Source organism: Semicossyphus pulcher, unplaced genomic scaffold (genome assembly GCF_022749685.1).
Source record: "Semicossyphus pulcher isolate SPU_LCO1_2020_fin unplaced genomic scaffold, fSemPul1.0.p SCAF_13, whole genome shotgun sequence".
Taxonomy (NCBI): domain Eukaryota; kingdom Metazoa; phylum Chordata; class Actinopteri; order Labriformes; family Labridae; genus Semicossyphus; species Semicossyphus pulcher.
In genome coordinates, this window is record NW_027211637.1 from 5,070,317 (window position 1) to 5,083,065 (window position 12,749).

Consider the following 12,749-nt stretch of genomic DNA (forward strand, 5'->3'; position numbering starts at 1 on the left):
TGATATTCAGAGGGAGTCGTGTTTCACTTTACACTCATTCTCCTCCTCTTCAGCAGTGCTGCCTCCATTAATCCTCTCCCTCCTGCCCTTCAAATACAAAATAAAACTTAACAAAAATGTTGTTTTTCACATGAATAATGTTCCCTATTAAAATACTGTCATTCACTTAAAGAAAGAGAAAATCCAAATCATGTAACTACTATTAAAATATGACAAATTGGGAAAATCCTTGATGTGCTAATTTGAATGTGATTATCGCTGCCTGTTGTCAAATCTGACTTAAAAGCTTCTCTGAAGGGTTTATATGTAAAAATACTTCATGCAGCAAACGAGAACAGCTTTTCTTCCCGGCTAATTAAGACCCTGTAGATTCACCGTTTTTCAATTTAAATTCTGCTGTTAGTTATGAACGTTTTGCTGCCCAGAGAAAATAACAAATAAAAAACACACATAGGCATAGGTTTGGACACTTCTTGATGCAAATTCACATCATTTCTGTGTTGAAAGCCTTTTATTTAAGGCTTCTTCCACACTACTGCGTTTTCATTTTACAACAGTGTTTAAAAAGGAAAAGGATCTTCATCAAGGCCAGTGATTTAGCAGCATTTCTGAACCAATTTCAATCCACACTAACAGGCATTCACGTTTACTGGGCATGCGTAACACAATGGTGATTAAGCCTATAGCCCGCTGATGAAAGCCTTTGCATTTGCAATATTACTGACTGGCTGTCTGGTGTCACAAAAATCACAAGCGGTGCCCAGTTAGTGACGCATTTTCCATCAGCCAGCAGTGGTTGGTCTGCCAGAGAGGGTAGGCGGAGCTAAGTGGCTGCTTTTCCGCTCTCTGCTGTGTGTTGCGAGTAAACAGTAATCTACTATGGCTGAACAAACAAAGAAGAGATTGATGACTACAGATACAACTTCAAAAATAAGTGAACATCCAAAGAAACAGAAATAAATTGGACGCTCAGATGAAGGCAAACAGTCTAATAATGAAAAGCGGCCGTCAGCGAGGAAAATCAAGAGTTACAACCGGAGGTCACTAAAAAGCAGAATCGCTTTGTGTAAGGTTAAAAACATTAAATACTCAGACTTAGATGTAATAACTGTTGTGGATATATATTTCTCAGTGTCCTTATTTTTCCACATTCTCTCTCACGCTGGAGGTCCCATGTTGCCAATGTGTTCGTCAGTTTTTGTGCTCATCATGTGTCTTTGTAGCACTTTGGCCACTCCCTCCCTCTCTTTGTCTCTTTCTCTTTTGCCTTTCTTCATTTATCCTTTTTTCCCTGACTGTTTTCTCTCCTCCCTACCGCTCCCTAAATGTCTGTTTTTCGCAGCCATCTCAATTTAATCTCCCTGTTGTCCTGTTCCACCATTTTTATCTTTTAGTCTTCCTTCTCTTTTCCACAGATACCAGAGAACTACTGGGGGAGATGGATGGCATTGATGTTTTACTGCAGCAACTATCTGTAAGATTTTGCTTTTATTCTCAACTGTACCAACACCCTACTTACTCACAGGTCATCCATTTGAGGAAATGTCTGCACGGACATGGGTTTTGACGCAGCTTTTTCTCTGCGTTTTGGCCTTTCGTCCACACACGTAAGCCGTTTTAGGTCAATGAAAACAGATCTTTTGGAAAACTTCGGCCAGGGTGAAGACTTTTAGAAACTCTGTTTCCACAGAGATTAGTAGACAGGGTAATCAGCGCTTTTGGCTTGTGACGTCAGGCTGTGTGCTGTTATCTCCTTTGTGAGGCGTCACGAATGAGGCGAGATTCCTTGCAAAATGACGGACGTGACAAAAACAGCGATGCTTCTAACCTAAACCTTTTACAGGTTTACTCATATATGTACAGTTACTAGTACACTATATTGAGGAACAGAGGCGTCGGGATGCATGTTCCTCGATGCGCCATTGCAGCCCGCCAGGTAGTCTTCTGGCAATAGATTTTTTTCAGACTTTTGGCCACAATTTTCTTTTTCTTCTTTGCATGACTGGGTTTTATCGCCGCCTGTTGGTGTGGCGTTCTCATGACAGCGTTTCTGTTGTGTTTTTGCGTTGTCGTTTGGACGGGGATTTTTTTTTTAACCGTGCTTGTGTGGACGAGGTTTCTTTAGAAACAAAGGAGGGAAAAGCTCCCGTGTACGTGTAGACATGTCCCGAGTCTTGCAGGGTTAAAGCTCAGTAATTTCTCAACCATGAGCACCTCCAGACCCAAGACTGACCGTAAGCAGTATACTATTTGGTGCTCTCACCCTGTGGTTTACAATAAACTCGGTGTAACCTTTGGCCAAAATTTGAACCTATTTTCTGTTTTGTTTCTTCTGAGCATCCTGTGAAATTTGTGGACTCAACCAACCAGAATAGGTCATCTAAATTGTAGTTTATAACCGACCTATTAAGTTGTTTAATTTTTCATTGACCAACATTTTATGAGATGCATGTTTGCAAAACGGTCGCTGTCTATTTTCCTAATTATATTACAAACCTGGCTAATTCAACTGTCATGCTACACTTATTCCCTCTCATCATTATAGAAACTTATACTGCTAACATTTCCAGACTATTTACTGAACAATGGCAGACACTTGCTGTGTTTGTAAATGCTCCCCTACTCAGTGCACTACCTTCCTTCCTGTCCTCTCAGGTGTTCAAACGTCACAACCCGTCCACAGCAGAGGAGCAGGAGATGATGGAGAACCTCTTCGATGCTCTGTGTTCCTGCCTCATGCTGCCAGCCAATCGGGACCGCTTCCTCAGAGGGGAGGGGCTTCAGCTAATGAATCTTATGCTCAGGTGAGGCCACAGTACACTGCAATAAATGCCAGAAGTCGGACTTAAAGTGGACTTAATTTAATGGCATTCATGTGCTTCATGAAAATGCATTGTGAGTATCCCTAAGATCCATCGAACATGAGTGCATTTCCTTCCTCCATAAAAACATTTGACAATTCTAAATTGTGCACTGCTTTTATTATTTTTTCCCTTGCCTTTTTTGAAGCATTACTATGTTTCTTCGTGCTTCACCACCAAGAGATTATCAGGGGAATAGTGTAAAACTGGATGAAGGTTTCTATGACTTGGCCAATAGGCTCAGGTGCATGCTTGGAATATCCCACTCTTAATAGCATTGCTCTGCACATAGAATTTTAAGGTTGATTTTATGTAGGAGGTGTGCTTCACTGTTCATCTATGCTGCTTTTGTCAATAATAAGGATGCAAGGAAGGAAAATGACTGTTAATGTCAGTGAAGAGGACCATGTAAGAGCTGTTTCTGGTTTTAAAACAAATCCTGCCCTGTGTATTTCTGAAAGAATCCTTTTTTTGTAAAGCCTTTAGACAGTTTAAATATAATTTGAGCCTTTCAGTGTCAAAAAAATCATTTAGTGCACATGCTTTCATAGGGTGCATTTGTCCTGAAACATTATGTTGCAGCAATTTTTTCCTGTGCTTTCTACACTGTGAAAATCTGAACACTCATAGCATAACACGGTGTAGCTCTGCACAGAACGGCAAGTCTGTCTGCTCTGTTGCCCAGCAGGACTGCCAGTCCAATCAATCAACAGTTGGTGGAGCACAGCAATTGCAGAGATGTGACCTTAACGAGTCATAAAGACACATTACACGCATTTATGAAACCTTCACAGCTTCTGCACCCCAGCACTGATAATCACTTCTCTCGGCACGTAGATTTAAGACTTGGATCAATATCTCATTATTGGAATGCAAAAACGCTTTTCTGTTAAATCATCCACCAGGGAAACAGAGGTAGAAAAAGACGAGAGAGAGCAAAATAAGATATGTCTTTTAGAAACATATTGTGATTAGAAAGAACCAAAAATAAGTTCTTTTCTGAGCCCTTTTCATTCTGCGTAACACTTACATACAACATACTTGAATATGTAGTGTTTAGGTATAGCCCTTTTCCCACTGGTCAAAAAAACACCCGCTTACCCGCTAACACCCAGCTTTTTTGCTAAGTGGGAAAGGTTACAATCAGCATTCAGACGGGTCAAATGGCTCTGCAGTAGACCCGGGTAATTATCGCCTCGGCTCCCATCGGCATTGATGGGAACACAAAACCCGTGTCGACACGCTAATCCCCGCCCCCTTTCCGGCGCGATGCTATGCACCGTCGGTAACTTCTGCGACTCCTTGTCATCTGAGCTACAAATTCCGCCCGTCTCCGTCCAAGCAGAGCTTGAACATTGTTCGAAATTTGTCGGGGGCAAGTTTGATAAACAGACTGAATGAGTAATAGATACAATAAAGAGCTAACCAACGTAACATTTTCACTGTTTACTAACCCTGTCTCTGGCGCGTTTGTGACGCCAGATGGTGACGCAGCAGAAAAGAGACCGACAGGAATGGCAATGGGAAAAGAGACAGTCGGCATCTATAAACGGATCTTCCCGGGTCTGAAAAACCCACGTTGGTGCGCTAATTTCGTGGGAAAGGGGTATATGTAGTATGTCCGACAGCAAGCTAAGTAGCATTGTGACATATAGGTTGAATTTTAGCACATCTCAATGTTTGAAATAAGAAATTATTTTATTGTGGCATCTGACATAAAATGTAAATTTAACTAAAAAAATTAAAAAAAGATATCAAACACAGAGTGAAAGTGATCATTGTGGGGCACCGGTTTAGCCCCCCCCCTTAAAAACACCCCAACAATTTAAATAAAAGAAAAGAAAGTGTTAAAAAATATATATTTATGGAGGTTGCTCTTGTGGCCTAGTGTCCAAGTGTCCAGTGTCTTTTCTTGGATGTATATCATACTAGGGAAACTAAAAGTTCTGTGACAGCCTTTGCTGCTTTATATTTGACCTGTGGGCTTTAAATCTGTCTCATGTTAGTCCCGCAAACTTTTTGAAATGTTTCTGAATACTAAACCTCTTGAGTTTCCCTTTAACTCAGCAGAGTTCCAAGTTTTTCATTATTAGTTTTAACAATGATCAGCTCCTTCATTCAAACCGAGACACAATGCATGTGCAAAATAAATGGAAAAGAAAAATGAGAGAGCAACAGGAAAAAAAATCATCTGCACTCACTGAGTGACATTTATTGGTTTTCCATCAAAAACTCGATTTCCATTCCAACCAGGCCTCTCCAACCTTGAGCTTCATACAGATTTCACACCTGGTGCCTTGATGAATTATTGGCTCAGCTAAATGTTTGTCAGACTAAAGCAGAGAAGTACCACAGCCATTTTTACAGACAAACGTCTTAGTGCTCATCTTTAACTAAGTAAATGATTCTAACATCAGTAGTTTTAGAAACATATCTTTTATGTGAGATGAGATTTTAAATTAGGTACAGCTCCTCTACTTTTTCAGGGATTGTTGCTGTTTTTTGATCAAGTTTGTCAATGTTTTAGTGAGCCTAAGAGGTATATAGGCAGATCGTGTCAGTCAGCACAGGTTAATGAACTTTCAGCCATCTTTGAGGGATTCAGTCTCATCTGGAATTTTATTCTAATCATAAACCTACTAGTGCTGTCATACTTTTACCTGCAATCAATTTTGGGTAGACGACAGCAAAGCTCACAACACCAGGATGTTGAGTTAAGCCAGCTGTCTACCAACGGAATTGCCCAGTTTCCCTTCAGAAAGTATACTGTGTATCATTCCCCCTTGGCTTCTCCAGCCGTCCATCATACATAATGTGCCTGTCTGCAAAACCAGACTCAACTGCTGAAATATGTGTCCCTCCTCTGAGATAAACACTGTCATCTGTCATTGGTGGGAATGGAGGAAGTGACACGGTGACAGACAGCTACATTTCCTGAGAGGAAGCGTGCGGTGTTGGTAAAGGATGTAGACAGATCAGGGAACAGTTGGTTCCCCTTATCATGGCCAATTTTGTTTTTGAGACACATTGTCAGGTTTTTGTGTTTGTCTGTTGGCTGACTACTTTGTTTGCTTACTTTAGACAGGTTTTCAGAATTAACATTAAAATGATTTTTGCTTTAATCTTGCATCCTTGTTATATTTTATGATTTTGTTTAAATGTTTGTGACCCATGATGTGAATAATGTTGTTTTTAGTTAGTTAAGGGTACAGTCTGAGATTAATTTCCTCTCTCTGCTGCAGGGAAAAGAAAATGTCTCGAACGAGTGCTATGAAGGTCCTGGACCATGGTATGATTGGACCAGAGGGAACAGATAATTGCCATAAGTTTGTGGACATCCTGGGTCTGCGAACCATCTTTCCACTTTTCATGAAAACCCCCAAGAAGATGAAGAAAACTGGTGCTTCAGAGAAAGAGCACGAAGGTCAGTCACTAATTAGAAAAGGGCAACATTTGCACTATTGTCATTACATGCCACCAGCAGTAACTGACACATTAATACTAATGAATTGAATGACTTTTGTTTAGTGTAATCTTGTTAAGTTCTGCATTTGGGTCCAAATCCAGCTTCTTCACTTTCATTTTCACTTTCACTTTTTAGACAGTTTGCCTTCATCTGAGCGTCCAATTTGTTTAAGTTGTATCTGTAGTCATCAATCTTTTCATTGTTTGTTCAGCCATAGTAGATTACTGTTTACTCACAACACTTGCAGAGACCGGAAAAGCAGCCACTTAGCTCCGCCTACCCTCTCTGGCAGACCAACCACTGCGGGCTGATAGAAAACGCGTCAGTAACTGGGCCCCGCTTGGGATTTTTTCTGCGAATGTCGCCACAGACACCCAGTCCGTACTTCTACTATATACTGCAAATGCAAAGGCTTTCATCAGTGGGCCATCGGCTCAATCACCATTGTGTTACCTCATTCAAATAGATAGTGACTTACCAGATATTTATTTAAATGAAAATCTTTGAGATTATTACTTGAAGGTACTGTGCAGCATGTTATTTAACTTTTTAGAAGTAGCCTTAAAACAGCCAATCACCATTTAAACTATTGTTATAACCAAATTAATTAATTAATTAATTATCAATTTAAAATATATATTTGCATTAGGAGTGGGACAAAATACCGATATGGCAATAGATCGTCGTCCTGACTTGTGCAATACAATTATTGATAGGCTGGCGCTAAATATGGATATTTTAAATTACAAATGTACGGCACTCCAAACTGAATTTCCTGCTATTTTGACTCACTGCGTCACTACTTTGTGACTCCTCGCTGGGGCGCTTATAATGTGAATGAGGATAAAGGGAATGGAAATTAATTGGCCAAAGAATTTGACAGCAGGAGAAAAGAGGAAGACGACAGCGGGACGATGTCGGGAAAGCAGTGAAAAGAAGTTGAAAAGAGAAATGCCAGCCACTTTCAAATCCAAAGTCCTCATTTGTTTTTACAGTTGTTCGATAGTTCTGTAAATCAAATTTACAGACTGAAACACGTACATTGTTTCATCTCAGTTTGTGTGAAATTATGTGAAACTGACACTTAGTTGCAGAGAATACTTTAATCCTGCACTTTACCTTTTTAGGAGCATTTTGTATTCTTCAGTTAATCAGATATCGTGATGTATCGTATGATTGTCTTATTGCAATATATCAATTATCGCAGAATTGTTGTTTCGTGATATTATCGTTATCGTGGGCCAGGTATCTCGGTCGTATCATAAGTTATACTGCGATTCCCACCCCTAATTTGCAGACTGCACCTATTTAAATGATTGCACTAATTACCGCGTGGTAATTTCTTTGTTCTCCTGCTTCTAGTTTTCTGCAGGGTGTAGTCACACCTGTTTCCTGCAGACACACTCAATCCTAATCTGCTCCTGTATCACGGTTTGCTGCCTCTTCAGCCTGTCAGTTTACACTATCAATCCAATCTTGATTGATTTTCCTGCCTTCACCCTCAAACCTCTCTTGTCTCTGAGCGAGAGATAGGAAGTGCAAACAAGAGCCAGAGAGAGAGAAAGATAGGAGGTCTGTGTGATACAAGGTGAGAAAATAAAATAGAGAGGAGACTGAAAGAAACCCTGTCCATCTCTCTGCTCTTTGTTTGATTACTTACGCCCAAAATGTGGAACCCCCTCCTCTCTCTCTGTCTGTATTAATTAAGTTTGATCCATCCGGAGGGGCTTCCCAGCCGTGCAGAGAAGAACAAATTGTCTTCCATTGTGTCCCTTCTCACCCAGGGACTGGATGAATTAACCTATGACCTCCTCCAGCAGCAGGAGGAAGAGGAGTGAAGATAACCCCTCCTGACAGTTAAACCTTTCCCTCCTGTGTGTTGAAGCTCCTGGCAAGGCAGGCACAGACTTAAAAGACAGGCTTTAAAAAGAGATGTGGAAATACACCCTGAAGGTTCTGTGTTCCTCTGAGGTTTGGCAAGTGTGGTGTAGATCTGTATTTCAAAAAGTCCACAGTATGATGACGGAAAGGTGAGAATCAGTGTAGTGCTGCTCACATAGGTAAGCACAGTGAACTTCCTGGGCTAGATATGTTAAAATACTTCAATGCAAACTGTGTAAACCTGACATGACTTCTGATCCTTTTTAATACTACATGATATATTGTTTAAATACCGGTATTCATAAACATTGCCTCATTCTTGAGGCAGAGGTTAGCAGGTTGTCATTCCGAATACTGAACAACACTGTGGCCTATGTAAAACATGTAAGGATCTATGCAATTTAGATATCTAAATAGAATCATTTGCAAAATAAAGCCCAGTTTCAATAATCTGCAAGACTACTTTTCACCAACAAATCACCAAAAACAGGTTTTCTGGGCTGTTATCAGCTGCAAATTCACAATGCAGTAATCTTAATTTGTGCATCTGCATGAAATCCCTATAGTTCATCCAAGACCACCTTCTGCTCATTTTTCTAAGCCACAGAAAATTCTACGAATTCATATATTTCCGTTTTTCACAAACAAATCTCATACATTTTACCTGGCACATGAAATCATGAATTACAAGTTATCTGATTTAAAATCATAAGCTTGAAAACCCTAAAAAGTAACCCCAGTTAGTCTTTATACTACACAACCGTCACATATATAATGTGTTAAAGGGGCATGTTAATGCTATTTTTTAACCTCAAAGCCAATGTCAAAACCCTCTCAGACTTGTGGTTGGAGACTGAATAACATTCAGAGTTATAAGAGATGAAATTAAAACGGTTATTAAAATACCACGATAAAAAAAATCCAATCTCAGGGTTCAGTGAGAGAGAGACATATAAAAGGCTCTGCCTGAAATAATAAATTGTCTGATATGTTTTTTTCTGCAAAATATGTTTAATTACCTTTAAAAATCCTCACAAGGCATCTCCTCCTTCTCTCTCATTAAAAATTCCAGAATCGGAAACACGTCTCTGCCATCGTTTAGTGGCAATTTTTTGAAACTTAGCGAGCTTGAAATGTAGTGATTAGTGGTAGTAATGTTAACGTTCGTAGTCAGTAGTGAGTTTGCAAAAAGTAAGATGACGGTTACGGTTACAGCTGGCTCGCGCATCACAGAAGTGGTTGCCATAGGTTGCACATAATGATATGCATAGCGTCACCCCTTCCATTAACGGGATTGGCTCCGTAGGTTTGTGACGTCTCAAACCTGCCAATCTGAAAACGTGTTGTTCAGCCTGTCCTTGGCACACTGCAGATTAAAAGCAGACAGGCCCAGCCATGGTGATGACTGCTGATTTGTCCCTGATATGTCTTGTAGCACATGAAGAACACCACATGGAGATGTTTACAAGGTTAAACACTGGATTTAAGTTTTTGAGAAAGTATTAGAGCTGCACATTAAATCAATAGTTAATGTAGAAACTGTTTTGCTAAAAAGCTGAATAGTTGATGGTTCCAGATTTTTAAATATGATGATTTGATTCTTTTCATTACATTACAATAATAATATTATTATTATTATAATATTATAATAAAATTGCATATATTTGACTGTTGGTTGTGCAAAACAGGACACTGCATAACATTTTGGAATTAGTTTTCGATAATTAATTCTTTGTTGTTATTCTTTGTGATGAGATTTGCAGCTTGCATGATTTTCCATCATGTCTCCATCGATTCCTCTAACATCCATATGCCTAATGAGATGCCTGTCATAATATAAAGCCTATTGAGTGAACCCTCCTTCTTAGTAGGACTACTAATTGAAATTGCTGTGAATCAAGTGGTTCTCCAGAATAACACAATAACACTGTAGATTAATTAACTATCAGCTGCTTCAAACAAAAGTAATTAGGACGTAGGGACCTCTCTGTCCTTCTAGTCTTACTGCTTTCTCTCACATTCATTCCACGGCCCTCTCGATCATAAACCTCAGTGCAAAGATTGATCCCTGTGAAATCCTTTCTGCAATTGACACAGCCAAAATGACCATGGATTGTCAGGCGATATTAGCATGCAGGATGGAGTAATTAATAGAGACATTTTAAGTGGAAGAATGGGGGGAAAAAAACTGAAAGGAAAGAACAACAAATTACATTTCTCTGCTCATGAATATTTTTGTCACGACACTGCCGTTCACCTTGTTTTTGGGGTCTCAGTTTATGTGTGTATGTGCTCCGTCATTACCAGTGAAATGAGACTGTATGATGGAAATTGGTGGCAGCCGGTTGTTATATTTAGGTGGCTAATGATGCGAGCGACCGTGAGAGGGAGCAGAAGTAAACAACTAATTTACATGGCGAGAAACAATAGTCATAGCTCCGTCTCCAGCTCCAACTCTGTAAAAGTGGATGCTGTGTGTGCTTGTGTGCATGCGGGTGTTTGCTAAGTGAATAGACGGAGCGTACAGGGAGGGAACAGAGGCCTTTGTAGTTGATATGTTTTGAATGCCACGCAAACACCTTTGGGTGTAGCGAATGCCCTCACGATAACCCTTATTTTCTAATGAGTGCACTAAAAAAGGTAATGAGTGAGGCATGCTTTGCAGAAAGAGACCTGTTAGAACACATTTTGTGGTTCTGCAGCTTATTTTGAAGTATGCAGCAAAGAGGAAAGGATGGGAATAGGGTATTTTTTTATTGAAACATTCCCCCTAAATGATGGCAGTTTCATTACAAAGATAAAACATGGAATTTTATCAGCTCATTACTTTATCACCAGTATCTCCTCCGGAAAATGGGGATTTAGGAAGCATGACTTGATAGCAGAATATATGAGCCTTGATAAGTGCCTGTAACAGAGAAACTTATCTTGGTTTAATGATGAAACTTACATCACACATTTCAGTCAAAAGCAAAGAATAAAATGGAGCTCTCATTTGATCATCCCTTCCACCAGCTCTTTGCGCCTTTGGCACTGATTGAGATCAGTTACATTTTACATGATACAAGTTTGATTGTAATCTGTGCTGTCAGAGTCATGCTGTGTAATCCTATTATTAGTGTATTTCAGAGGGAGAGACTTACTGTTAGATCCCTGTGTAAAGGCGCATCTAATTAACATCTTCACGCTTGGTCTTTCCTCTGGTGGGAGTTGATAACGTTCCATCTGTGTAAACTCACACTGTAATAAAATGTGCTTTGGTATCTTTAGTACAGTACCTACAGTGTATGAATAATTTAACTTCGAAACGCTGTGTGATGACTGGATCTGCAGCATTTTTCTGCTGCATTTTCTTTCGGGGTTTGAGTGTTTTTTTTACTTTGCATCGTTGCAGTGATTTGGCTTTTTGCAGCATGTTTTTTTATGTGCAGCGCTTTTCCATCGGTGCGTTTGTTTTGGACTTTTGTTTGCGTTCTTGAATTTGTATTGTATCTGTATTTGCAGGCAGTTTCTCCTAATGGAAATGTTTAAGGCCATTGCCGTGCGTTTGCCATTTTCAGCCACCATAGCACTTAGACCAGAGAAGCTTAAATACAAACCAATGACAGCATTTAAAATTAAATAATCTAAAATTGTGTAATTTCATCTCCCTCTCTTGCATTCAGTCAGAGGCGCTTTCAACTTTTCTTCTGTAATGCTGTTTTGTCTCTTGAACGCTCTCACGTCTTAGCGGATGGCAAAGCCAAGTTTTTTGTTTGTTTGTTTTTTAAGGTATTTAATGTTTTCTTTTCCCTTTAAAAAAAAAACAAAACAAAAAACAATTTAGTCAATGCTAGTTTATCAACAACACTGTAAATGTTGGAGTGTAGGCCTAAATGCAAAATACAGAAAAAGAACCCGATTTTCTTGTGTTTGACTTTAATTAACAGGTCTTACCTTTTCTGAAATTTCAACATCATGATGCAGATTAGTAAAAAGTCAAAATGAAGCTTTGTCAGGTCTGTCCTCAAGAGGAGAAGAAAACTATTTTTAAAATGCTCGTTTGTTGAACGGAGGTCGGATCGATCATTTCTGAGGCATTCGAGGAAGTCGGGAAATCTGAACGCTGAGCAGCTTTCGCGACACAGCGTCAAGTTGAATTTTAGATCTAGAACAGATTGTCAGCTGAACTTGCTGCAGAAGTTTGTTTATAGAGATTAATAAGAAACTAAATCGCTGTCAGATGACGCTGATGGGAGCCAGGATGTCGTTACAGCGCATTTCGTTCTTCCTGCTTTTGCTCTCCACACAGACTGTTTTTCCTGCATACGCCGCAGCCTGATGATACGTGATTGGTCAATATTACTTGAACTACAAGCGGAAACCAGAACACTTGCTATCCCTAAAATCCACATCCCTGTCTACAGATTCTACATTTCTATGTAGAATCTATCTAATCTAATAGAGATTAGGTAATACCCAATGTAGTCCTTGAAGTAGGGACTTTTGCAAACTTGAATTATGGTTGAGGAACTAAATCCCATCCTTGGCTCATTGGCCAG

The 12,749-nt window shown here is 39.7% G+C and overlaps 1 protein-coding gene across 1 annotated transcript in view; it reads left to right on the forward strand.

The window, feature by feature from the left end:
- The window catches only part of ctnnbl1 (catenin, beta like 1), a 54,443-nt gene that overhangs the window by 12,749 nt on the left and 28,945 nt on the right, over positions 1-12,749 (forward strand). Inside the window, exons 9-11 of the mRNA XM_069660436.1 lie at positions 1,416-1,474; positions 2,656-2,804; positions 6,104-6,285. Coding sequence (XP_069516537.1) covers positions 1,416-1,474; positions 2,656-2,804; positions 6,104-6,285 — 390 coding nt within the window. The remainder of the gene's footprint in view (positions 1-1,415; positions 1,475-2,655; positions 2,805-6,103; positions 6,286-12,749) is intronic.